This window comes from Pseudovirgaria hyperparasitica (assembly GCF_010093815.1).
Source record: "Pseudovirgaria hyperparasitica strain CBS 121739 unplaced genomic scaffold EJ05scaffold_2, whole genome shotgun sequence".
NCBI lineage: Eukaryota > Fungi > Ascomycota > Dothideomycetes > Acrospermales > Acrospermaceae > Pseudovirgaria > Pseudovirgaria hyperparasitica.
In genome coordinates this window covers 179741-200836 of record NW_022985550.1, presented here as the reverse complement: position 1 = coordinate 200836, position 21096 = coordinate 179741, and the positions used below count along the sequence as shown (strand labels likewise).

The 21096-nt window shown below is 51.2% G+C and overlaps 12 protein-coding genes and 1 non-coding gene across 13 annotated transcripts; 8 read left to right on the top strand and 5 right to left on the bottom strand.

Moving 5' to 3' along the window:
* Window positions 1-203: 203 nt before the first annotated feature.
* EJ05DRAFT_434279 (delta-1-pyrroline-5-carboxylate dehydrogenase 1) lies at window positions 204-2068 on the top strand (the record flags this gene model as incomplete). The annotated part of the gene is made up of 5 exons (XM_033741648.1): window positions 204-254; window positions 314-421; window positions 471-766; window positions 817-885; window positions 934-2068. 5 exons carry the CDS (start codon window positions 204-206, stop codon window positions 2066-2068), a joined length of 1659 nt encoding a protein of 552 aa, XP_033604012.1.
* Window positions 2069-2439: 371 nt separating this feature from the next.
* Window positions 2440-2522, bottom strand: EJ05DRAFT_t12. Its single transcript has one exon. It is a non-coding gene; the product is annotated as a tRNA-Gly (tRNA).
* Window positions 2523-2714: 192 nt separating this feature from the next.
* On the top strand, window positions 2715-4043 carry EJ05DRAFT_472540 (uncharacterized protein; the record flags this gene model as incomplete). The annotated part of the gene is made up of 2 exons (XM_033743204.1): window positions 2715-3360; window positions 3514-4043. Coding segments are annotated over exons 1-2 (515 nt in total), but the record flags the coding sequence as incomplete, so codon positions are not given.
* Window positions 3914-5562, bottom strand: EJ05DRAFT_176445 (vacuolar protein sorting-associated protein 26B-A). The gene is made up of 4 exons (XM_033739554.1): window positions 5116-5562; window positions 4584-5056; window positions 4395-4536; window positions 3914-4335 (listed from the first exon to the last, which is right to left on the bottom strand). Exons 1-4 carry the CDS (start codon window positions 5330-5332, stop codon window positions 4232-4234), a joined length of 936 nt encoding a protein of 311 aa, XP_033604010.1. The 5' UTR covers window positions 5333-5562; the 3' UTR covers window positions 3914-4231.
* Window positions 5491-6375, top strand: EJ05DRAFT_176477 (uncharacterized protein). Its single transcript, XM_033739555.1, has one exon. The coding sequence runs from the start codon at window positions 5710-5712 to the stop codon at window positions 6295-6297; it is 588 nt and encodes a 195-aa protein (XP_033604009.1). The 5' UTR covers window positions 5491-5709; the 3' UTR covers window positions 6298-6375.
* A 3037-nt stretch (window positions 6376-9412) lies between these two features.
* On the top strand, window positions 9413-10873 carry EJ05DRAFT_448030 (glucokinase). The gene is made up of 2 exons (XM_033742293.1): window positions 9413-9976; window positions 10031-10873. Exons 1-2 carry the CDS (start codon window positions 9773-9775, stop codon window positions 10484-10486), a joined length of 660 nt encoding a protein of 219 aa, XP_033604008.1. The 5' UTR covers window positions 9413-9772; the 3' UTR covers window positions 10487-10873.
* A 136-nt stretch (window positions 10874-11009) lies between these two features.
* EJ05DRAFT_507214 (branched-chain alpha-keto acid dehydrogenase E2 component) lies at window positions 11010-12799 on the top strand. Its single transcript, XM_033747893.1, has 4 exons — window positions 11010-11262; window positions 11323-11426; window positions 11482-11553; window positions 11609-12799. The coding sequence occupies exons 1-4, from the start codon at window positions 11106-11108 to the stop codon at window positions 12704-12706; spliced, it is 1431 nt and encodes a 476-aa protein (XP_033604007.1). The 5' UTR covers window positions 11010-11105; the 3' UTR covers window positions 12707-12799.
* A 394-nt stretch (window positions 12800-13193) lies between these two features.
* Window positions 13194-13881, bottom strand: EJ05DRAFT_496464 (uncharacterized protein; the record flags this gene model as incomplete). Its single annotated transcript, XM_033746397.1, has 4 exons — window positions 13194-13425; window positions 13516-13658; window positions 13714-13736; window positions 13872-13881. The coding sequence occupies 4 exons, from the start codon at window positions 13879-13881 to the stop codon at window positions 13194-13196; spliced, it is 408 nt and encodes a 135-aa protein (XP_033604006.1).
* A 12-nt stretch (window positions 13882-13893) lies between these two features.
* On the top strand, window positions 13894-14806 carry EJ05DRAFT_176276 (putative vesicle transport v-SNARE protein Gos1). Its single transcript, XM_033739553.1, has 3 exons — window positions 13894-14017; window positions 14071-14184; window positions 14236-14806. Exons 1-3 carry the CDS (start codon window positions 13955-13957, stop codon window positions 14731-14733), a joined length of 675 nt encoding a protein of 224 aa, XP_033604005.1. The 5' UTR covers window positions 13894-13954; the 3' UTR covers window positions 14734-14806.
* Window position 14807: 1 nt separating this feature from the next.
* Window positions 14808-15973, bottom strand: EJ05DRAFT_472534 (uncharacterized protein). The gene is made up of 2 exons (XM_033743203.1): window positions 15574-15973; window positions 14808-15525 (listed from the first exon to the last, which is right to left on the bottom strand). Exons 1-2 carry the CDS (start codon window positions 15912-15914, stop codon window positions 14880-14882), a joined length of 987 nt encoding a protein of 328 aa, XP_033604004.1. The 5' UTR covers window positions 15915-15973; the 3' UTR covers window positions 14808-14879.
* Window positions 15974-16214: 241 nt separating this feature from the next.
* On the top strand, window positions 16215-17514 carry EJ05DRAFT_434275 (uncharacterized protein; the record flags this gene model as incomplete). The annotated part of the gene is made up of 2 exons (XM_033741646.1): window positions 16215-16681; window positions 16734-17514. 2 exons carry the CDS (start codon window positions 16215-16217, stop codon window positions 17512-17514), a joined length of 1248 nt encoding a protein of 415 aa, XP_033604003.1.
* Window positions 17515-17679: 165 nt separating this feature from the next.
* Window positions 17680-19027, top strand: EJ05DRAFT_176251 (uncharacterized protein). The gene is made up of 2 exons (XM_033739552.1): window positions 17680-18020; window positions 18091-19027. The coding sequence occupies exons 1-2, from the start codon at window positions 17845-17847 to the stop codon at window positions 18959-18961; spliced, it is 1047 nt and encodes a 348-aa protein (XP_033604002.1). The 5' UTR covers window positions 17680-17844; the 3' UTR covers window positions 18962-19027.
* Window positions 18948-20652, bottom strand: EJ05DRAFT_507208 (uncharacterized protein). Its single transcript, XM_033747892.1, has 2 exons — window positions 20490-20652; window positions 18948-20438 (listed from the first exon to the last, which is right to left on the bottom strand). Exons 1-2 carry the CDS (start codon window positions 20596-20598, stop codon window positions 19093-19095), a joined length of 1455 nt encoding a protein of 484 aa, XP_033604001.1. The 5' UTR covers window positions 20599-20652; the 3' UTR covers window positions 18948-19092.
* Window positions 20653-21096: the final 444 nt, after the last annotated feature.

The window sequence follows — 21096 nt, the reverse complement described above, 5'->3', positions numbered from 1 at the left end:
TGTGGAATCTCCCTGGAATATGAATGAATACAGCTCCCATGTGCAATGACAAACTGTGCTTTTTGAACTCAGTGCATTATCGAAATCTTGCTGGCGCTGCAAAGCTCTTCAATATGGCAGCTCCAAGAAATATACTTTCCCGTGCGCGTCTGAGTCGCCCGACTGTGGGCAGATCGATGCCAATCTCACGAGACACGAGAATGATGGCGACGATCGCGAATTGGAAGGTCACAACTATAAGCAATGAGCCCAATGTGAGATCTTGAAGCTACTTGGTAAATCTAGGATTTGAGACTAAAACAGGACCACATAGAAACACTACGAGAAAGGCTCCACGGACCAGAAAAAGCTGTCCGCCGCGATAGAGAGCTTCAAGAAGGACGCACCTTTAGACGTACCTCTGGTGATAGCTGGGAAGCAAGTGAGGAAGACTGAAGCTATATAGCAAGCGCAGAGCTAATCATTCATAGATCAAAGGTTCCTCGACAAACACCCAACACAATCCATCCTCTCACGCCGATGTCATCGCCCAATATGCTCGTGCTGGAGCAGAAGAAACACAGTCTGCGATTGATGCTGCTCTGTCTGCGAAAGCTGCCTGGGAAGCGCTTCCATTTGCAGATCGCGCTGCCATATTTCTCAAGGCGGCTGATCTGGTAGCGACAAAGTACAGATACGACATAATGGCCGCGACTATGGTCGGTCAGGGAAAGAACGCGTGGCAGGCAGAGATAGACTCTGCCGCAGAGCTTTGTGACTTCTTACGGTATAGTGATACCGAATATGTCTCTATGCTCTACATGTTAATGGCTGTAGGTTCAACGTGAAGTATGCCGAGGAGCTCTACTCTTCGCAACCAGTTCACAACGCTCCTGGAATCTGGAAGTAAGTGGACTTGAGAAATGTTTTTGACGATACCTAATAACACTTTAGTCGTGTCGAGTATAGACCACTCGAAGGCTTTGTCTACGCAGTCAGTCCGTTCAATTTCACTGCCATTGGTGGCAATCTCCCAGCAGCCCCAGCTTTGATGGGCAACGTGGTAGTCTGGAAGCCTTCAGACTTTGCTATTGCTTCAAACTGGCTTGTCTATAGAATTCTGCTAGAAGCTGGGCTTCCTCCGAATGTCATCCAATTCGTGCCTGGAGACGCAGAGACAGTCACATCAGTAGTCCTCGAACATCGCCAGTTCGCAGCGCTCCACTACACGGGTAGCACTGCTGTCTTCCGCTCTCTATACGGCAAGATTGCCGGCGGCGTAGCAGAGGGGAAGTACCAAGGCTACCCAAGAATCGTTGGCGAGACAGGAGGGAAGAACTTCCATCTGATCCATCGATCAGCAGATATCTCGCACGCCGCAATCAACACTGTCCGCGGCGCATTCGAGTATCAAGGGCAGAAATGTAGCGCCTGCTCGCGGGCCTATGTCCCTGCATCCGTGTGGCCAGAGTACAGGCAGAAACTTGTTGCCGAGACCGAAGCTCTCAAGATAGGAGACCCCGCAGACCATACCAACTTCATCGGTCCCGTCATCCACGAAAGCTCATTCAAGAAACTTTCCGGCGTTATCGACGAGGCGAAGAATGACCGCGAGCTCGAGCTTCTGGCCGGCGGAAAGTATGACAGCAGCAAAGGGTACTTCATCCACCCTACCATCTACCAGACCAAGAACCCCCACCACCCTTTACTATCGAAAGAACTCTTCGGCCCGGTCCTGGTAGTCTACGTCTACGACGACTCTGCGAATCCCGGGAAGGCGTTCGAGGACATCTGCAAGACCATTGACGGCACATCCGAGTACGCCTTGACGGGAGCCGTCTTTGCAACGGACCGCGAGGTCGTGAGATATGCCGAGAATGCTCTGCGCAATACCGCCGGTAACTTTTACGTCAACTGTAAATGTACCGGAGCTGTGGTTGGGCAGCAGCCGTTCGGAGGAGCGCGAGCTTCGGGCACCAACGACAAGGCCGGCAGCGCAAATCTCCTGAGCAGATTCGTTAGTGTCAGGGCCCTCAAAGAGCAATTTGTTGAGGATGCGAAGGTGGAATATCCCAGTAATGAATCTTAACTGTCCAGCGGTCGTTGATATCTGCATTCGCAAGGAGTCGGTGGTTTAGCATGTATTCGACCTTTCATCATTTGCCACTCAAAAAGGATTCCGCAATCGGACCAATATAAGTACTGTGTAGCTGATGCCTGTCGTTCATGTGCGTAACCCTGTAGCATTATCAGTTGCATTTGGCTTATCCACTTCTGTACGATCGACCATCATTGCATTTGATCCTGAAGAACGTCCTTGTTTATTTACCACAAGTGTGAACAGCCCGTGTCTAGGTGCAGGGTTCTGTATGGATCATCAGCGTTGAGCGCAAAATGTACGGATCATGCATGTCATGTCATCGTGAGATTGAGATTCTAAGTGCAAAAAGCAAAATGAGATGCATCGACCGGGAATCGAACCCGGGTCGAGTCGATTCCAATGTGACTGGCAACGACTCAGTATACCACTAACCCACCAATGCAACTGATGGCAATATTCGCTTATAGAAATTTATATTTGCTGGGATAAGAAATCAAAATGCGATGAGAAGACACATAAAGTGGGGCCTCAGCCTCACGTCCACCCTACCCTTCCCTATTTCAGCCAAGCCACGACGATCATCAACACAAACCAGGGACATCAAAGATAGTCACACACACGGTACCTACGGGCACCACAGTCGACGCGTTTCAGGCTTCCCATCTTGAAATCCCGACACACTAGACAATGCACTCACTTCCATCCTCCATCCTCAAAGCTTCTGCCTCTTCTTCTTCGTCTTCGTCCGGGCGTTCTGCTTACAAAAACCAGCAACACATTTTTCGTCCGTATACCACGGCCCGCTAGTCGATCAGTCTGCTGCTCTAAAGCCAATTCCGGCCTCTAGGCAGAGTCCTACGTAGTATGTAGGATCTAGCGTTCCCAGACGACCGTCCGCTTCGCGCGGGGCCGGTTTGGACCGACGCAGCATGTATACGTGTGTGTTGAGTATATATATAAAGCCGTGTCATCTAGACAGTCAGAGTAGTGTGTCTATCAATCATCACGATCTCGTCTCTACCAAACCCAGAAGGCCTCATATACTGAGAAGGCAGCAATTGAACAAGAAGAAAAAAAACGGCGCTCATCAAATTGAACAAGTCCCCCTCCTTTCTAGAGTTCTATAACATGACGTCGCTCTACGACCAATCCGTCCCCATCCTCATCAAGTACCTCAATAACCTCACGAACATCCTCAAAAAGGGCGAGGCGTACGCGGATGAGAAGGGCATCGCGCACGAGACTATGCTGCAGTACCGTCTCATCGAAGACATGCGTCCGTACGTCTGTCTGTCTCTACCTGAATCCCCACCTCCCACCTCCCCTTCCTTGCCTAATTCCCACTCCCACTCCCACCTCCCAACTATACAGAACTGAAGCAAAGCCCACACACCAAACACGGCCCCCTCTCCCCCAACTAACCAGCCCACCAGCCTCACCTACCAAGTCCAAGCCTGCAGCAACACGGCCAAATTCCTCAGCACGCGGGTCGGCGGCGTCGCACCGCTCGTACTAGACGACAACGAGGAGACGTTCGCGCAGCTGCACGCGCGCATCGCACGCACGATTGAGATCCTGCGCAGCATCCGGCCCGAGGACATGAACGGCAAGGAAGCGGATCAGATTGTCATGGAGACGGGGATGGGCAACTACGGGTTTACGGGCCTTGGGTATGTGGCCGAGTATGCGATACCGAATTTCCATTTTCATTTGAGTACGGCGTATTGCTTGTTGCGGGAGCAAGGGGTGCCGATTGGGGCGTTGGATTATCTGGCGGGCATGTTTAAGAAGATTGAGTAGAGAGAGGGCCGGGAGGGGCAAGGTATTTTGTTCGTAGTGGAAGTGTCAGTGTCGTTGCCGGGGACTATTATAGATAGCAGGTGCACCAAGACACAGAAAATTGAGACATGTCACAACGCAATGAGGCGTGACTGTCGTCTCTATGTTACTCTATTATGTTATGGGCCTTTTAAAGATTATTACAGCCTCATTGTCATGGTAACAACACGACTCCGAAGTCGGTGCATGACCCGTTCATTTGGGGTTTCAGTAGTGCCAGACCTCTCGCATACTGCGCACCTTCTTGACGTATCACGCCTCAATTGGCACCTATGATATATACTACGAGCACAAAGACTGATCTGTAAACCCTCAAGTAACTGGGACCAGCTTGTTTTGCTCGTGGTTGAATGTCAACCCTTCTGGCGCTTGCCGGAAAAGGACAATCTCTGATTGCTTAAAGTAGCGACGTGCATCTAGTTGAGCAGTGAGCACAAAATGACCTCCAGTAGCGATAGATGGGCTTGTTCCTTACCTTCGTCGATCAACACGAGACTTAAATAGTATCTAGTTGAGTACTTCTTGTTCACTTCGCGGAATGTTGGTGTCAGATCAAACCCTCCTAAAAACAGCCTAATCGGTATTGTCTCTCCTCGCGATGGTGATCCATCCATGATCTATGGTGAGTTAGTAGCTGCAAGATCTCCGCGCCGTACTGACATACCTCGAATCGCACCAAAGTTTCGCTCTCGTTATACTGGTTCGGTGCGGCGCCAGTCGTTTCCCTTCGAATAATGGAAAGTTCCATGTGTTTTATCTTTAGTCGAACTAGTAAGAAGTATATGCGTCCGACAATTACATCCTTCAAGTGGTACTTTGACTTTGAGTACTCAAATTCAATATGGAGGCAGTCCTCAATTCCAACATCCATCTTGATTGACGCGTTCGTCTCTGGCGGTATCCGATACGAGTATACCCAAAGGTCCTTCTCTCTTACGATATCTGCCATACGCCGCGAGACCGTGACCCTCACAAAGTACCGCAGCTTCACATTTATGCCGTTGTATGATTCGTATTGCTTCTCAATGTTCTTGAAGTTGAACTCGAACGTCTGGGGATGTTGGAGGTCGCCCGGCGCAGCAAGCTCTTGCCCAAGCGAAAGGAATTCGTAGTGGTTGCCTCGGTCGAAGAACATTTCTATATTGCACGAGTCAGTCTGAAGCTCCTTGAGCAAGAGGTGATGCTGCTGCCTGTACCTATCGTGCCGATGAACTGGACTTTGATGCCTGTATGCTCCAGCCTTTTGCCATCTTTTGGTCTTATTGTGACGGCACCCTTGACTGACTCTCCATCCATATACAGCGGTACTTTCTCTCGCCTGTTCTTCTCCAGTTTCACGTCGACCATAGCTCGCTCATCGGTATCTTCTAGAACGATATCGATATCGAGCGGGGTTGAGAAGAACATCGACATGTTGGGCAGTTTGGGGCCTCGGAAAAGCTGTGGGAGCTAGAAGTCGTCAAGGCGAACGGGTCATCCAATTGCAACTTGGTGACAATGATGCGCGAGCCAGGTCAACGTGTTGGTTGATGTTCGCCGAATTGGACCTAGGTAGCCTGAGGCCGGGGTACGAGGCTAAGCTTAGTCATCTGTAGCTTGAATCATGGAGAGCCCATTGATCAGACTTATAATTAACCTCGTACTCACATTTTCTATAAGCTGTAAAATGAAGGCAGACATAATACATTTTCTGATGGATCATTCATTCTTGAGTTTCCAATATAAGAGTCCAGGAAATGTTACAAGCATTTTCAAATCCGAATTGAAACCTTGAACCACTAGATACTGCTATGCGCCTGCTGCATCAAAGTCAAGTATTCTCAGTGATACATATGCTAATCTTATTTAGATCCTCTTTTGGTTTGCTGGCACCACGAGTGATTCCGGCATGTCGGCAAATCAATTCGAGAAATATTCGGCAAATGGCAGTCATCCTCAGCATTACAAATTTCCAGGACCAATCGCGCAAATATGAACACTGGAAGACGGAAAGTCAGATAACCTCACCTGAGTTACGTTTCGTGACTTTATTATCCTCAGCGCCCGTAGCGCGCAGTATGACCTCAGTTATTATTGGCCGGGGGCTAGTGGGGGGTATAGGTGATGTGAACGCACCATACATGCCGTTGCAGAATTTCGGTCACAAAACGACAGTCTATTGGCACAATGAAGTAGCGGCAGCATCCCAGGTGATCGTAGTAGGACTGTCCTGCTCAGTCGCTCAGTCTAGCCTCTGTCTACGCTGGGCAGGTAAGGCGGAAGCTTATGGAGAAACCGAGTTCCTAATGACACTTCGCATAGCACCATGGCCAAATGTGGCATCTAGCCAAGTTCTAGGTGCGGTGACGAAGCGGTACGCACCGTACCGACTTTGTTAGGCTGATGATTCTTGACGCCACGATGCGTTCGTTCCATACAGATAGGACGAATCTTGCCGGAGGCTTTGCCGACACCCAACTGGTATCGTGCAGGTTGCAACAGAGTTCCAGCTAGTGAATACGAACATGTCTGACATGCAGCAACTTTGCATGACTCTAATCGGACAATGAGACACCATTGGACTGTGTAGGTCGGATGTCACAAGGCAAGTGCCGCGGTATATGTAAAGCTTCTTGTGGAAGAGGCAGATGCAAATCGAGAGTATAGACTCGAAAAAAAAATTGCGAGCCGTGCGGTAAGACATGGACGTAAGACTTGAACGTTATCTCGTGAAAATGATCCAATGAAATAGTACTTGTTGGATGCATACTTGCATCGAGGTCAAGAACCGAGGACGATGCAGGGTCGATTTGACCCAGTTGAGGATCTGCTCCAGCGGTATACTGTGGGAGCCCAGGAGCCACACCGCCGGGCTCGATCAAGCGAATAGGCTTGTCTAGTTTTTTTTTTAGCACTCGCCAATTGTGTCTATTGCAGAGACGTAACAGTACTCAGAAGATTTCGTCGAGATCATTTGTATCAGAATATTAAGCGAGGAAATCACAGCCTGCGCATAATTGGAGGCAGTCTGTGATACGTTATGCAGGTAATGGCGGATCCCTACGAAGCAAACAACAGGCCATTATTGAGACGTTTTGTGGTATTTCGCTGACGATTCACCCCTCCATTCTACATGTGTTGCGCCATAATATTTGACTGAACTGCAATTGTAGAAGTACGGACTTGTTGCAACGCTCTTAGACCATCACCTGTGTCCTAGTCAGAATATACGATCAGGCTAATCAGCTGATGGAAGTGATGAGTCTATAGGAAGGAGTGTATCGCTCCGGACCTGCGGAGGCACTTTCAGGTGAGGAGGCCGAGGACTGCGCCGCCAAGGTAGCTGGTGTAATCGAGGTCGGGCTGCTGACGGTCGCTTGAAGATTGATATTCCGCAGGTGTCACGCAACAGGCCACGATAGGATGCGCACCGGGTGAATGAGGAACGGCGTATGCACCAGTTGCTCTGGTGCGGGTGAGGTGGTGTTGTAGCTGCCAGGTCGTCAGTCCAGACGTGATGTGCGGGAAGAGGGCAGAAAGTGGAGGGCTGTAGAAGAGTATGAAACGCGTCTTTTTGTTGGGGCGATGCTATGGATAGATTAGTCTTCGGTCATCCAGAGCTATCCATCTACCACTTACCTTGTACCACGATGCAGGATGTGCGTTGTGTTACGTCGATGCGCAGGAGAATCAAGGGCTATTTCCCTGCGACGAGGTTGTGAGAGAGCAGGCTTCCCCGCATTCCAGTCGTCTGTGACATTCTCACCGTCGGCGACCCGCGATTGCGTCCCGAGTGGTTTGCGAGACACGCGACAGAGATGGACTTGATGCGGCGTCTATGCATCACGCACACATCCAGGTGGATTCATATGCAGCAGCGAGGCATTTTTTCCTCGCTGACACTGCTCGCCAGGAGAAGATGCGTGTGTCTGCTATTACCGACAACGACGCGTGAATACGAATGGCTGCACGGAGCGGAAATAGGCTAGTGCTAATACAGGGAATTATATGCTCTGCTACAGACTCCATAATTAGTTGGATCTACTACCATCTATTTCAGTCAAATTCGATAGCCGATACTTGCTTGGGCTTGATTCAGTCAGTAGTGGAATCAGGCCGTCAGGGGGACACGGCCAGCAAAGAGAGAGAGGGTTGAAAAGGTAGCCTAGCAAGACTATTAGCATGTACAGTAACTAACCATCAACCCCCACGCACGCCAGATCCATCGCTTGCTGAGTGCTCACCACCAAAATGAAGCGGTGAGAGCGAGAGGTCAGCGGCAAAGTCAAAGGCAAGGAAACTCTCAGGATGATACAGTAGCATATTTCGCGTTCACCGCAAGCTTGTCCTGACGCGCGACCCCAGGAATGAAAGAGTATAGAAGACCGTGCCTCGTGACCTATCCGGAGAGCGCCTACTCGCATTCCGATATGCGATATGCGATGCACTCGTCACCGCCTGGCACCTTGCTAGATTGCCCGTCATAGGCATGGCCCGCTGCACGGCAACGCAACGGCGTAGGTAGGGATGCTTTGAGGCGCAATCCTCAAATCCACCTCCATACAGCCTTTCTCCGGCCAGCCATGCCATGCCATGCGAGAAACAAGCCTAATCAATCTCTGTCAAACAGCATCTCCCACATCCATCACCAATGAAAGCTGCTGCGATCAGCAATGACAAGCACAAGCACACGCACAAGCACAAGCACAAGCATACAGCCCACCACCAGGCCGAGAATGCACCAGGGAAGCCTTATCGATGGCCCACCTTTTGACAGCCACTTCCGACTTCCACTCTCACTGCCATTTCCCACCGTGCTGGCCTCCGGGACTGCAGAGTGCAGAGTGCAGACTGCAGACATCGTTCAACCGGCTACGGCGAACGGCGACGGCGACTGACGATGACGGACGAACAAAAAGAAAAGCGTAATAAGCTACCCCCAACCTTCAGTGCGACCAAGGGGAGGCGTGGGGTGAGCAAGGGAGGGAGGGGGGAGGGGGGAGGGCGAAGGACAAGTTAAAGGTAGGTAGGTAGGGGTGATGCGAGGAGAGGAGGAGAGAAAGGGGGGGGAAGGGGGGGGGAGAATACAAGCGGCGGCTAAAAGAAACCCCACAGCAAAAGTTTCATACGCCGACAACACGCTACTTGTGGTACGTTCTGGCCCGATGAGCGTTTCTCGTTGATTCTGGGATGCAGACGGTGCACGCGGACCTGGCATCCTGTGCGTTCCTATTGGTTAATCGGCCTGCCCCGCCACGCAATCGGCGTCTTAGTGCTTGGTTCCCCGTGGGCCTTAGGGGTCTGTGCTTGGTGACGATTCCCCCTTCAGCGAGTGGGCGTTCGTGACATCAGCAATCAGCCCCGACAGGAAGGTTTGGGTTTGGGATTTCTGAGAAATCGCCTGTGTGTTCTGTGTTGAGTGTGCGAGTGTGCGGGTTTGCCGTCATGCAGAACTCACACTAAACACTAAACACTAAACACACCCCCCCCCCTCCCTGCCACAACACACTTTCGGTGCCCTCCTACTCCCAGGAACCTTTGCCTTATTTTCTTTGTCCATCTTGCACGTCTGTGCGAGTGGGAGTCCTTGATCCATACCCATGGAGCAATTGTGGAAGTCTTCGGCGGGAGTCTGTACCCTTTTCCGGTGCCACAGCCTCTCTATATCCTCTCGCGCGTGGCCGCTCGCTCCATTTAACCTGCTGACCAGCCGCTTTGTCTTGCCCTTCCGACCCGCTCACCTGGCCACTGCTCGCTCCTCACAGTTTTCTTTGTCGATTGTTGCTCTTAACCTGTCAGCTATTGACTCACTTCCCTGTATTCTCTAATTTGCCCTTTCAAACATTCCTTCCAGATCAAGGATATCTCTTCAACATGCTCACTATAGATCAAACCCAATCTCCCATGCCATATGGCGACTCAACCTCGAAACCTACCTCTCTCATCATGAACGCTTCCGTATCTCTCCCTGTTCACAAACACATATGGATCGTCACCGGTCCTGCAGGAAGTGGAAAGACCACTGTAGCCAAGCATCTCGCTGACTTCTATGCATTCGACTACATCGAAGGCGATGACGTGAGCATATTGCACGGAGCGCTTGCTTGAACTGTATCTGATTCTTTTACGCAGTACCACCCTCCTCAAAATATCGCGAAGATGGCCGCCGGCACTCCGCTAACCGACGCTGATCGTTGGGACTGGTTGATCTCCATACGCGAAGCCTCCCAGATCAAGCTTCGCACGGGTACTCCTGGCGTCGTGCTCACCTGCAGCGCACTGAAGCGCAAATACCGCGATGTTATCCGTGTGGCCTCGTACAATGACCAGAAAGTCCTTGTGCACTTCATCTACCTCCAAACAGACGAGGAGACTATTCTCCAACGAGTGAGAGCACGTAAAGGCCATTATATGAAAGACGACATGGTCCGCAGTCAATTCGCCAGCCTCGAGGAACCTAAAGAAGACGAGAAAGGCTTGGATGTATTCTGCGTTGACGCCAGCGGCAATATTGATGATGTAGGCGAGCGTGCGACCGCCGTTGTGAAGCAAGTTCTTGCAAATGACACTCTTGTGGCCTCTAGCTGATGCTAGACACTCTTGATGACTCATTGTCTTACATAGACTGTTGGACTTGCATTTCAAGTTGGGATCCTGGTGATCTCAACCGACGGAGTTTACTTATAGCGTATCATGGCCTGCAAATATCCCGACTTTTGGTTCTTTTGGAATATGCAGTGGCGTCTTTCGGTTGGCTTCTGGCTTCTGGCTTCCGGCCTCTGGTTTCAATACCCATATGATTAATTCAAGGAGTCTCGGTATTTCATGTACAGATAGGCTATTGGGCTGCAGCGCAGCACGTTTCGGTGTATAGTAGAGAAACTAGTCGAATCAAAGCATTCGAACAACTCAACATCTAGATCGTAAGCGACGGGATGATGTTGATGTATCTTCACGTGCCAACTGCACGATCCCTGATTTCCTTCTCTGCAGCCCTACAGGCGTTTATCACGTGGCGCTTGTCCGAAGCCCGGTTCCATCAAAAAAACCTGGGGTACGTACGGAATTATTGCGCCCAGGGCGGCTATTACCGGCTCAACGTACACCGTCCCTCATTTCAAAAGCATACTGTTATTCGGAAATCCGCTTCAAATATGACACGTCGGGATACTGCTGGTCTCTTTTGTACTTTCTAATTCCCTCAGACATGCATAGAGTCTCTTTAAGGTCAATTGGTCAGTGCCTGCGCGCCCAGAAGACTTCCTCACACACATTACGAGGCTTGCAAAATCCATACCGTCAGTTCCATGTTTCGGCTCCCTTGGCAGTGGTGAAGCCATACCTGCTGGCAGATATTGGCGAAGGTAGGAAATACTCAGGCAGAGAGAGGGAGACGCGGTCGCATCAGGCTGACTGATGGCCAGGAATTACGGAATGCCAAATCATACAATGGTTCGTCGAACCGGGCGCCACAGTCGAACAGTTTGACAAGATCTGCGAAGTTCAATCGGATAAAGCGACAGTGGAGGTAAGAGCAGAAAGCACAGTAGAATAGTACGGGGAGCACTGCTGATTTCACGTAGATCACGTCGCGGTTCGATGGAGTAATCAAAAAGCGTTACTATGAGGCCGACGATATGGCGAAGGTTGGAAAGGTAGATATTGGTATTGGTAGGGAGATATGATGGACCCAAGCTGACTTCGCCCAAGCCACTCGTGGATATCGACATCAAGGGAGAGCTCTCCCCAGAAGACGAAGCGCTCGTGAAAGACCCGGAACGACCGTCCATCCGAAACGAAACATCAGAACACAAGGGCACAACGATAGAGGCTAGACTACTGTCTACAACAGAGACTGAAAGAGACATAACCTCGTTCGACGAGTCTCGACCACTGAGCAAACATGCCACTCTCGCCACGCCCGCTGTCCGCCACATGATCAAGGAGCGCAATCTAGACATCACACGAATACAAGGCACAGGCAAAGACGGCCGCGTCCTAAAAGAAGACGTCCAAAAGCATGCCGCAGGTTCCCACACCAATACCACACCACCCTCCTACTCACTCTCCACCCCTCCAACCCCCCTCGCCGAAGACAAAACCCTCCCCCTCACAGCGGTCCAATCCCAAATGTTCAAAACAATGACCCGCTCCCTCTCCATCCCGCACTTCCTCTACACCGACACCGTCTCATTCACATCCCTCACCCCCCTCCGACGCAAACTCAACGCCACCAGACAAACAACAAACACCCCAACCCTCTCCTCCCTCCCCTTCATCATCAAAGCCGTCTCGCTCGCCCTCGAGGCCTACCCGCTCCTCAACGCCCACCTCGACACAACAAGCAACACTAGCAAGCCCCACCTCATCCAAAAAGCAGCACACAACATCGGCATCGCCATCGACTCGCCGGCGGGCCTCCTCGTCCCCGTGCTGCGGAACGTGCAGGCCCACACCATCACCTCGCTTGCCGCCGAAATACACCGACTCAGCTCGCTTGCCCGCGCCGGCAAGCTTAGCAGCGCCGACCTGACGGGCGCGACATTCACAATTAGTAATATTGGGAGTATAGGAGGCACGGCGGTCGCGCCCGTGATTGTGCCGCCGCAGGTGGGCATACTGGGGATTGGGCGATCGAGGGTTGTCCCGGCGTTTGGGGAGAATGGGGAGCTGGTTAGGAGGGAGGAGTGTGTTTTTAGCTGGAGTGCGGATCATCGGGTTATTGATGGGGCTATGGCGGCGCGGTGTGCGGAGATGGTGAGGGGGTATCTGGAGGATGTGGAGACTATGTTGGTTAGGTTGAGGTGACAATGGTGGAACGTTTTTGTGCTTGCTTCTCTTCGAGGTTGCGGTAGCAGGATATATATATATCTAGCCGCCGTGTCCGATCAAGTCTTGATTTGAGGCTCCCTAAAATTGCATATGAGAGTAATGTGAGTGTCTGCATTTCTTTTATAAAGTGACCTAGGCGTGAGCAACTTAATGTCTGAACGGTTAAATTAATGTCAGTTATGATGGTGTGTGCACCAGTCTCACCAAGCGAACGACTTTCTCCATATATCGACTTTGCAATCATTGATGTTGTGTTACGTTTGTCATTGTCCTCGATAAGATCTACTGACGCCCGACCACATCAGCCAGACAGCTTTTTCATACCGATTACGGCATTGCCCATGATATCTTTTTAGTCTAAGTACATCGCTGAGCCCATGAAAGTCGCATGGTAACATTCCCGAACCCAATGCTCGTGTGGAGGTTGATAAGAAAACAGAACCGACATGACACCGCTCATCGCTCATGCCTTGACGGCAAACTTCCGCTGGGGGAAGTGTGTCTGCTTCTTCTTCTGCCTCTCGGTGATCAGGCCGGCCTCGTGTGGTGTTAACCGTCTGCGGATCGCACGCGTCTGCTTGGGGCGGAGGTCGAGCGGGAGGTACTTCTTGTTCTTGTAGAACAGGCGGAGTTGCGAGCGCTGGTTGGCGTTGATGATGGTGAGGACACGAGCGATGGACTTGCGGACGTCGTGGCTGTTTTTGCAGATATGTCGTTAGTTCCAGTTCCTGGGTTCAATATCGTGTCTTCTCAATCTTGGCAATCGATGGCAGGGGACAGCGTACATTCTGTTCAGCTTTGACGAAGCACCGCCGGCAATCTTCTGTGTGCGCAGAGTCACGAGCTCGGCCTTGAGCTCGTCGAGTTGCTTCTTGAGATCATCCTTGTTCTTGCCCCAGAGCTGGCTGGCCTTGACCTTCGCGGTGGACTGCAAATTCGTGTTAATGGCATTGATCAGGTGTCCAGTAAGCAGTTTTGCTCACCATTTTGGCAGTGATGGGATGGGCTGTCGTTAGTCGTGAGGTGTCGTTGTCGGGAGGGTGGCATCAGCGCATCTCGAACTTTTGCGAGCGTGTGTGGGCGCCTTTAGCGACGGGGAATCATCGGGCTTGGCACTACCCCAGTCGAGGATTCAGGGTACAGCCAAACATGCGATCATCAGGCTTCAAGAAAGCTGGCAATAAGTCCACAACGCAAACCCAACTTCGCTTGCCTCAATAAATCATGTCGTCGACTGGAGGTGGATGGGCGCAACTCCGCCAACAAGCTAGATCACTTGAGACTCAGGTATGTGCTGTGTACCACCCGCCAACGCGCTTGTATAATGACCACCCGCATAGACCGAATCGCTCTTCCATACGTATTCTCAATATGCCTCCATGTCGAACATTTCCCAAAAGCCTTCCGAGGAAGAAACTCGCACCGAAGCGCAGCTCATAGAAATCCTCGACAAAGTACGCTCGAGAAATGCACATCTGGCGGACTATGTCTAAACATACATGCAGCGCGAAGCCCTCCTCTCTCAACTCACCCGACTCCTTGATTCAGAATCGTCACAGTCCGCTCTAAAGCAGAACAATCTGTCGCGGCATCGCGAAATACTGCAAGATCACCGACGAGAGCTCTCGCGGCTAAAGTCTACCATAAACTCGGCTCGAGACCGGGCGAATCTGCTGTCGAATGTGCGGTCCGACATCGACGCCTACCGGTCATCGAATCCTGGTGCTGCCGAAGCAGAGTACATGCTTGATGAGAGGAGGCGGATTGACAACAGTAACAATATGGCGGATTCGATCCTGGCCCAAGCATATGCAGCGAATGAGAGCTTTGCCTCGCAGCGAGAAACATTGATGAACGTAAACAGGAGGATCACAGCATCATTAAGCACAGTACCAGGGATTAATAGTCTGATTGGGAGGATCGGGGCCAAGAAGCGAAGAGATGGCATCATTCTCGGATCATTTATTTCGTTCTGCTTTCTGATGCTGTTATATTTCTGGTAATATATCGCTACAGTCTATGTGAGTGCATCTCTGGGAGTTTAGGAGCTTGGAGTATGAACGGTGTTCTGAATTGCGGTGTGGAACTGGGTATAGTTGTATATATAGTCCTTTTTATACATAGTTTACATACGATCGGTAGGGAACTATCATGATTGAAGGCTATCGGCTTGAGTAGCTGAGCTGATTAATGGTTTGTTCCTCTCATCGACCAACCAATGCACGCCTTCGGATAACGTGCGTTTTTCCTTCTCTGAGGCATCGGCGCACGCTGCCCATCGAATACGGCACTTCTCGTCCACCAAGTAGACGTAGCCGACTTTTGCGTTCGCGATCAGTCCAATCGTCTCTCGTATCTCGTTTGATACGCCCTTAGTGACAATGAAGTACTTGCCATGTCGGTCCTTTGGCGTCACTTTACGCAAATTTGGCTTGAACAACCAAAGAAGCATCTGTTTGAGCCAATTCTCTTCTACGTTGATATCCACTCGTTGCGCCACGCCCGGATATGCAGCCAGAGCAGCTTCTACAGCGGGATTCTCTTTCTTTCCAACGAAAGTTTCAACCTGGTTCGATCCCCATTGGCTGGAGTAAACGCTGACTATGGAGACCTTGCCATTGAGAACCGTCGTCGTGTCCGTAGGGGAAGACGATTCGAGTGTAAATCCGTGAAAGTTCGGAAAGTATAATGCGAATTTAGCCTTGAACAGCCTTGCATTTCCAATCCACGCTTTCCCGCGCTGATATTTCATATTGCGATGGTCCATAAAGTATGGTCGTAACAATTGACCTTGCCTGGCTCTTACATCAGATCACACCAAAGTGCCAGTTTATTACACTCACAAGTCCTTCCTCTTTTCAATATGCTTGTCGTAATCTACAAAATCTTCTCGCTTCTTGCTCAAAGACCTGGTATCTTTGCCCGAGTTATCTCCAGCCTTAGGAGGATGCTTGAAGCCAATTGGCCGGCCCAGCATTTTCGGTTCAAATTCCTCATCGCCACGGCCTTCTGGAAGACGATGGGGAAACTGCTTCTGAGCGGGAGTCTGCGGTGCAGGCCTGGAGGCTTCGACTGAACGGATTCTGGGGGAGGCGGAGAAGGTCCTTTGCTGGCAGCTCCTACGAAGTGCTGGCTCGAATAGTATGAATGACCGGAATGAGAGAAAGAAGTGATGCCGCGACATCATGGCACAACGTGTATACTGAGCAGAGCTTGGATTGAACTTCCCAAGTTGACGAGCACCTCACCTGGTAGTAAAGTTTCTAATTATGTCAGCCGGAGCTTGCTCACAGGTACCATAGGCGTACGCGTCTGTATCCCATTGCGAATATTTCATACCGGTCGCTCCGCGTCTGTATAAAAGTATTTCATCACCACGGCACAAATTAGAACGCAACACTTCCACTTCATAGGCGACAGCGACCTCATAACTGTCTCTCCGACCATGGCGCCAGCGCGCCTCATCATGGCCAGATCGCCTGCAATGGTTGCACTTCGACACTCCGCCACATCCCTCTCAGCATCGAGCCGTCCTTCCCTTGCCGCAATAACATTTACATTAATACGACAACCAGCATGTCTTGCCCTCCGCGCTTTCAGCTCCACGCCCAACACCTCCCTCCCTGCTCCCGGCAGCATCTTCAACATTCCCGGAAACTCACGTGGAGCTCCGACATCCTATTTCCAGCGAGCGTCCCTGCCCGCAAACACTGTCGTCAGATTTGTGCCGCAACAGACCGCCTGGATAGTTGAGCGCATGGGAAAGTTTAATAGAATTTTGGAACCAGGTCTAGCTATCCTAGTCCCTGTAATAGATAAGATAGCCTATGTGAAGAGCTTGAAGGAGGCTGCATTGGAGATTCCGAGCCAGAGTGCCATCACAGCCGACAACGTCACGCTTCAGCTGGATGGTGTACTGTATACAAGGGTGTTCGACGCATACAAAGCTAGGTGGGCTTAGCTCATTACATAAGACGAGATACTCGAGCTGATTTCAGTACAGTTATGGTGTAGAGGATGCAGAATATGCCATCTCGCAGCTGGCGCAAACTACGATGCGATCGGAAATAGGGCAACTTACTCTTGATCATGTCCTGAAAGAGCGCTCCACGCTCAACACCAAAATCACCGTCGCGATTAACGAGGCAGCGCAGGACTGGGGTGTTGTCTGTCTGCGTTACGAGATTCGAGACATACATGCGCCAGAGCCTGTTGTGGAGGCTATGCATCGACAAGTCACCGCCGAGAGGAGCAAGAGAGCCGAGATCCTAGAATCTGAAGGTCAAAGGCAGAGCGCGATCAACATCGCAGAAGGAAAGAAACAAAGTGTCATTCTCGCGTCCGAAGCTCTGAGGTCAGAACAAATCAATATGGCTACTGGTGAGGCTGAGGCTATAAGAATGAAGGCGCATGCGACCGCTGCTGGGATTGCTGCTGTCGCACAGACCATTGCCGATGGTAAAGATGCAGCTCAAGGCGCTATCAGCCTGAGTGTGGCAGAAAAGTATGTGGATGCCTTTGGCCGGCTTGCTAAGGAGGGGACATCAGTCGTTGTCCCTGGAAATGTCGGAGACATTGGTGGCATGATTGCATCTGCCATGGCTGTCTATGGCAAAGTTAGCGAAGGGCAGGCCAAAGCCATCGCTGGAAAATTGACTAGCTCGACCAGTCAACCAAAAAACATCGAAGATATTGAAAGAGAGGTTGATGAGGCTAGCAAGAGGAGGAACGACGTTACAGACTCTGTCCTGAGTACTTTCGACCAAATCACCCAACGAAAGTAAAAGCAAAGTTTGGTTTGCAAGTATCAAAGACCTCTTCTTCTCCGTGTATCATAAAAACTCTTCTCAAGCACGAGCGATTGGTGGCAATCCTATGTAGCATACTCGATCTCACCAGAAACCAAACATTTCCTTTCAAGCATAACACTGCCTGTCACCACGGCCCGCGGACATCCATGCTCCACTACACCTCTACAAGTTTGCACGGGCCGAAACAGAAGCCGTGTATACATGTTCCAACCTTACAACTAGAACATTGGCTCGCAGATTCCAACTGATCCTACATACTCTTACCACTAAGCTTGCTCGAAGCCACGGTGCCAAATCTACTCCATGAAGCCTGCGGCGATGGCCAGCACCTCCGAGACCTCCGCAGCGTCCAACACCACGTACCCGCAATACCTCCCAAATGTTCCCTACGGCAGCCAAAAGTCCCCTCTAAACACCCTCGATATCTTCCTACCCCATTCCTCCCCTCCTGATCACGACAAATCCGCAATATGGGTCCTGTACGTCCTTACTACCGATCTGCCCCTCTCCCCCGCACACTTCGCTATATACACGACTAACAAGCTACAGCTTCATTCACGGCGGCGCCTGGCGAGACCCAACCCAAACATCGACTGAAATCCTCCCTCTACTAAACTACCTCTACAAATCTCCATCCTCTATCCCCGACCTCCCAAATCCGTGTCCACCGGCGCCCTCACTTCCTGATCCTGCGCAGCGGAGAACATATGAAGACGACGGCGTGGATATCCGCCCGTACATCGCCGGCTTCGCAAGTCTGAATTACCGCCTGAGTCCGGACGTCAAGCATCCAGAACACATCCGCGACGTCAGCGACGCGATTGCACATCTGGTGCGCGAGTATGGCGTAGGCCGAGATGTGCAGTTCGTACTGCTTGGACATTCGTGCGGTGCGACATTGGCGGCGCAATATGTTTCTGGCCTTGGACTTGACCGGGCTCGCCAGCAAGACCGTGTGCACCCAATTGCCTTGGGATTGTTGGCGGGGATTTTCGACCTAGGCGCGTTTGTGGCCAGGCATGCTGATTCGCCTGTGTATCGGGATATTGTGGAAGGTGCGTTTGGGCGGGATGAGAGGGAGTGGCTGGAGGCGAGTCCGATGCAGGGGATGTATGGATGGGAAGAGGGTAAGGTGGTACTTGTAGGGTGGAGTCGAGAGGATGGGTTGGTGGAGGATGCGCAGAGTGAGGAATTTGTTGAGAAGCTCGCGCGCGAGCAGTGGGCGCGGAAGGAGGGGAGTGGAAGTAAGAAGATTGCGCATACGGAGGGAAAGAGAAGGCATGTGGGAGAGTGGGTGGGGAGAGAGGTTGTGAGTTGGCCTATGGAAGGGGAGCATGATGGGCTTTGGGGAGATGGGAGACAGTTGGCTTGGGTGGTGCAGGAATTGGTGCTCAGGACTGTTACAAGGAGGTGTGTATAGGCTGATTAGATCCGGGGGCATCGGGTGCCAATATTGTTTACATGAATCTCAAAATGGTCTATGGACGTCTACTGCGTACAAGCACGCCCACCAGTATCAACAAGTATAGTACAAGTAGCCACTGTCGAGGCCTACTCTTCCGTCTCGTCGGGCTTCTTCTCAGCGAAGCCAAAGAAGTACCATGGTCTAAGGTTTTTCTCAACCTCTCTTGCTCTTCGTTCGAGCTCTTCGTTGAGCTCAAACTTTCTCATGCGATCAGCAATACGCTCGTCAAGCACCATCGGTCTTGTCCATATCCTTTCTCGACCTTCTTTATTAAACTCAGGATCCTCTTTAGCCTCTTGTCTTACCGACTTGTGCCAGTCGGCTTCTTCTCGCTTTAGAAGGACTGCCTGTTCCCAGCTGCCAGACTCTACTTCGTTCGTTTGGTGTGGAGGGTTTGAGCTTGCTGAGGCCCCTGAAAAATGCTGCGTGTGAGATGGCGACTCATACGGACGGTAGACGGCAAACACTGCAGCGGCAGCTTGTCGACCAACATCGTCTGCTACGGCTCTTTTGTTCAGAAAGCGCCACATTCGAATAGGCGTATTGAGGAAGCCGAGTAGATGTGGCAATTGAATGGCGACTGATGGTTGAAATTCGTTAGGACATACGGGTGACAAATGCGACGTGGGATAATCGCTGGTTTGGTTGGTCGGTGGTGGTTGCTTCTTCTTCTTGGATTTCAGCTCCTCTTCCTTCTTCTGTGCTTCCTCCTCCTTCTCCTTAGCCTCATCTGGCGAAGACTTCGCCTCTTCCGCTGGTAAGTTGGATAGCGGGCTTCCTGTGTGTGTTTCATCAGCGTTGGCTGCTGTTGTAGGAGCCTCATCTGAAGTTTCTGTTGACGATGTGACTACGGTCTCAATGGTGGGCTCTGGCGGTGACGATGGTGGGTCTATGGGTCCCAGCCAACCCTCATGCAATCCCCTGATATACTCTTTCCACGCATGTCGACCGATCACGATGTCACCCTCAACTGCTTCATGGCGGGTGACGCCGCCTCTTTCCCTGATCGCGTCTAGCAACGCTGCAAGATCGTCATCCATAAGAGGTTCATTGGTGTATTCTCCTTTCTGCTTTCTTAGCTTCCTGATACGCTCTGCGAGGCCGGCTCGGATATCTCCTTCTCTTCTACCTTCCACCGCATCCCAATCAAGAGCTGCGGCATTGAGTATTGGCTTTATGAACTCGTTGAAATGATCTCGAGCCGGTATAAGTCCATCAGCGGGCGGCGCTGCGAGAAATATGGATAACTTCCGGGGAAGGCCGGTAGGTGGTAGAGGTTGTTTTGCGAGGTCTGCAACCACATTGCACCATTTCCGCTGTATGCGCTTCTTTTGTTGGCGGTCGTATACGACTGCCCCAGTCCAAGAGCCCACTATTGTCCAAAATATCAACCAATTCCGCGAGGGAATTTTCATTTTTATGTTTGGCAACCCTATTGTCCTCATTAGTACGGCTGACGCGCTGGGCAGTTAGCTTGACAGACCCATCATACGAAAGACTGGATTGCCTTTAGGTGCTTCTACCGCTGTAGAAGCAGCAGGCTTCGCCACTGGCGCCTCGTATTTGGGCGAGGCAGCCTCCCTCTCAGCCATAATGGTTCAGTGGTGTTGACGGACGCGACAGTGCTTAAACAGTACGACTCTTAGTTTCGACCAAATTTTGGAAAGCTCGGGCCATTTCTCCAGCTAGCCCTGTCCTGCCTACTCAAGAGCGGAGCGGACTTAGCCTGCGGAGCGGGCCCGATTATTATCGACCTCCGTCAATGTGACGACGTCTCTAGAGGTTCCATGATGATGAGAATCGCTTACACTCCCACTACTCGGCGACACCGACGGTCTACGCAACGTCAGCTTTCTCCAATGACCATTTTCGTGATAGTGATATACATAAATCCTCATTTAGCATAGGTCACTAGCAAAGCGTTTCGGAGACAACTAAAGTCGGGTGCTATAAGTGTTTTGTGATTTGATTGCCGTTTCGCTCGACAGTACCGGGATAATCTGCATAGTGCTCCAGAATGACCCAGTACTTTCTTAGGCTTGCCAAGAATTGATATTCATTCATTAGCGTAGAGTGCTCGCTCTGCCGGG

Coding starts and splice junctions, on each gene's coding strand:
- EJ05DRAFT_176445 (XM_033739554.1), bottom strand. CDS start 5,332: ATGTCGATGTTCTTCTCAACCCCGCTCGATATCGATATCGTTCTAGAA. Junction 5,057..5,115: donor CCAGTTCATCGGCACGATAG/GTACAGGCAGCA, acceptor CGTGCAATATAG/AAATGTTCTTCGACCGAGGC. Junction 4,336..4,394: donor TCTCGTGTTGATCGACGAAG/GTAAGGAACAAG, acceptor CTGCTCAACTAG/ATGCACGTCGCTACTTTAAG.
- EJ05DRAFT_176477 (XM_033739555.1), top strand. CDS start 5,710: ATGCGCCTGCTGCATCAAAGTCAAGTATTCTCAGTGATACATATGCTA.
- EJ05DRAFT_448030 (XM_033742293.1), top strand. CDS start 9,773: ATGCTCACTATAGATCAAACCCAATCTCCCATGCCATATGGCGACTCA. Junction 9,977..10,030: donor ACTACATCGAAGGCGATGAC/GTGAGCATATTG, acceptor TCTTTTACGCAG/TACCACCCTCCTCAAAATAT.
- EJ05DRAFT_507214 (XM_033747893.1), top strand. CDS start 11,106: ATGCATAGAGTCTCTTTAAGGTCAATTGGTCAGTGCCTGCGCGCCCAG. Junction 11,427..11,481: donor CGGATAAAGCGACAGTGGAG/GTAAGAGCAGAA, acceptor GATTTCACGTAG/ATCACGTCGCGGTTCGATGG. Junction 11,554..11,608: donor ATATGGCGAAGGTTGGAAAG/GTAGATATTGGT, acceptor ACTTCGCCCAAG/CCACTCGTGGATATCGACAT.
- EJ05DRAFT_176276 (XM_033739553.1), top strand. CDS start 13,955: ATGTCGTCGACTGGAGGTGGATGGGCGCAACTCCGCCAACAAGCTAGA. Junction 14,018..14,070: donor CTAGATCACTTGAGACTCAG/GTATGTGCTGTG, acceptor CCACCCGCATAG/ACCGAATCGCTCTTCCATAC. Junction 14,185..14,235: donor TCATAGAAATCCTCGACAAA/GTACGCTCGAGA, acceptor ACATACATGCAG/CGCGAAGCCCTCCTCTCTCA.
- EJ05DRAFT_472534 (XM_033743203.1), bottom strand. CDS start 15,914: ATGTCGCGGCATCACTTCTTTCTCTCATTCCGGTCATTCATACTATTC. Junction 15,526..15,573: donor ATTGAAAAGAGGAAGGACTT/GTGAGTGTAATA, acceptor TGTAAGAGCCAG/GCAAGGTCAATTGTTACGAC.
- EJ05DRAFT_176251 (XM_033739552.1), top strand. CDS start 17,845: ATGAAGCCTGCGGCGATGGCCAGCACCTCCGAGACCTCCGCAGCGTCC. Junction 18,021..18,090: donor AAATCCGCAATATGGGTCCT/GTACGTCCTTAC, acceptor AACAAGCTACAG/CTTCATTCACGGCGGCGCCT.
- EJ05DRAFT_507208 (XM_033747892.1), bottom strand. CDS start 20,598: ATGGCTGAGAGGGAGGCTGCCTCGCCCAAATACGAGGCGCCAGTGGCG. Junction 20,439..20,489: donor TCCAGTCTTTCGTATGATGG/GTCTGTCAAGCT, acceptor TGAGGACAATAG/GGTTGCCAAACATAAAAATG.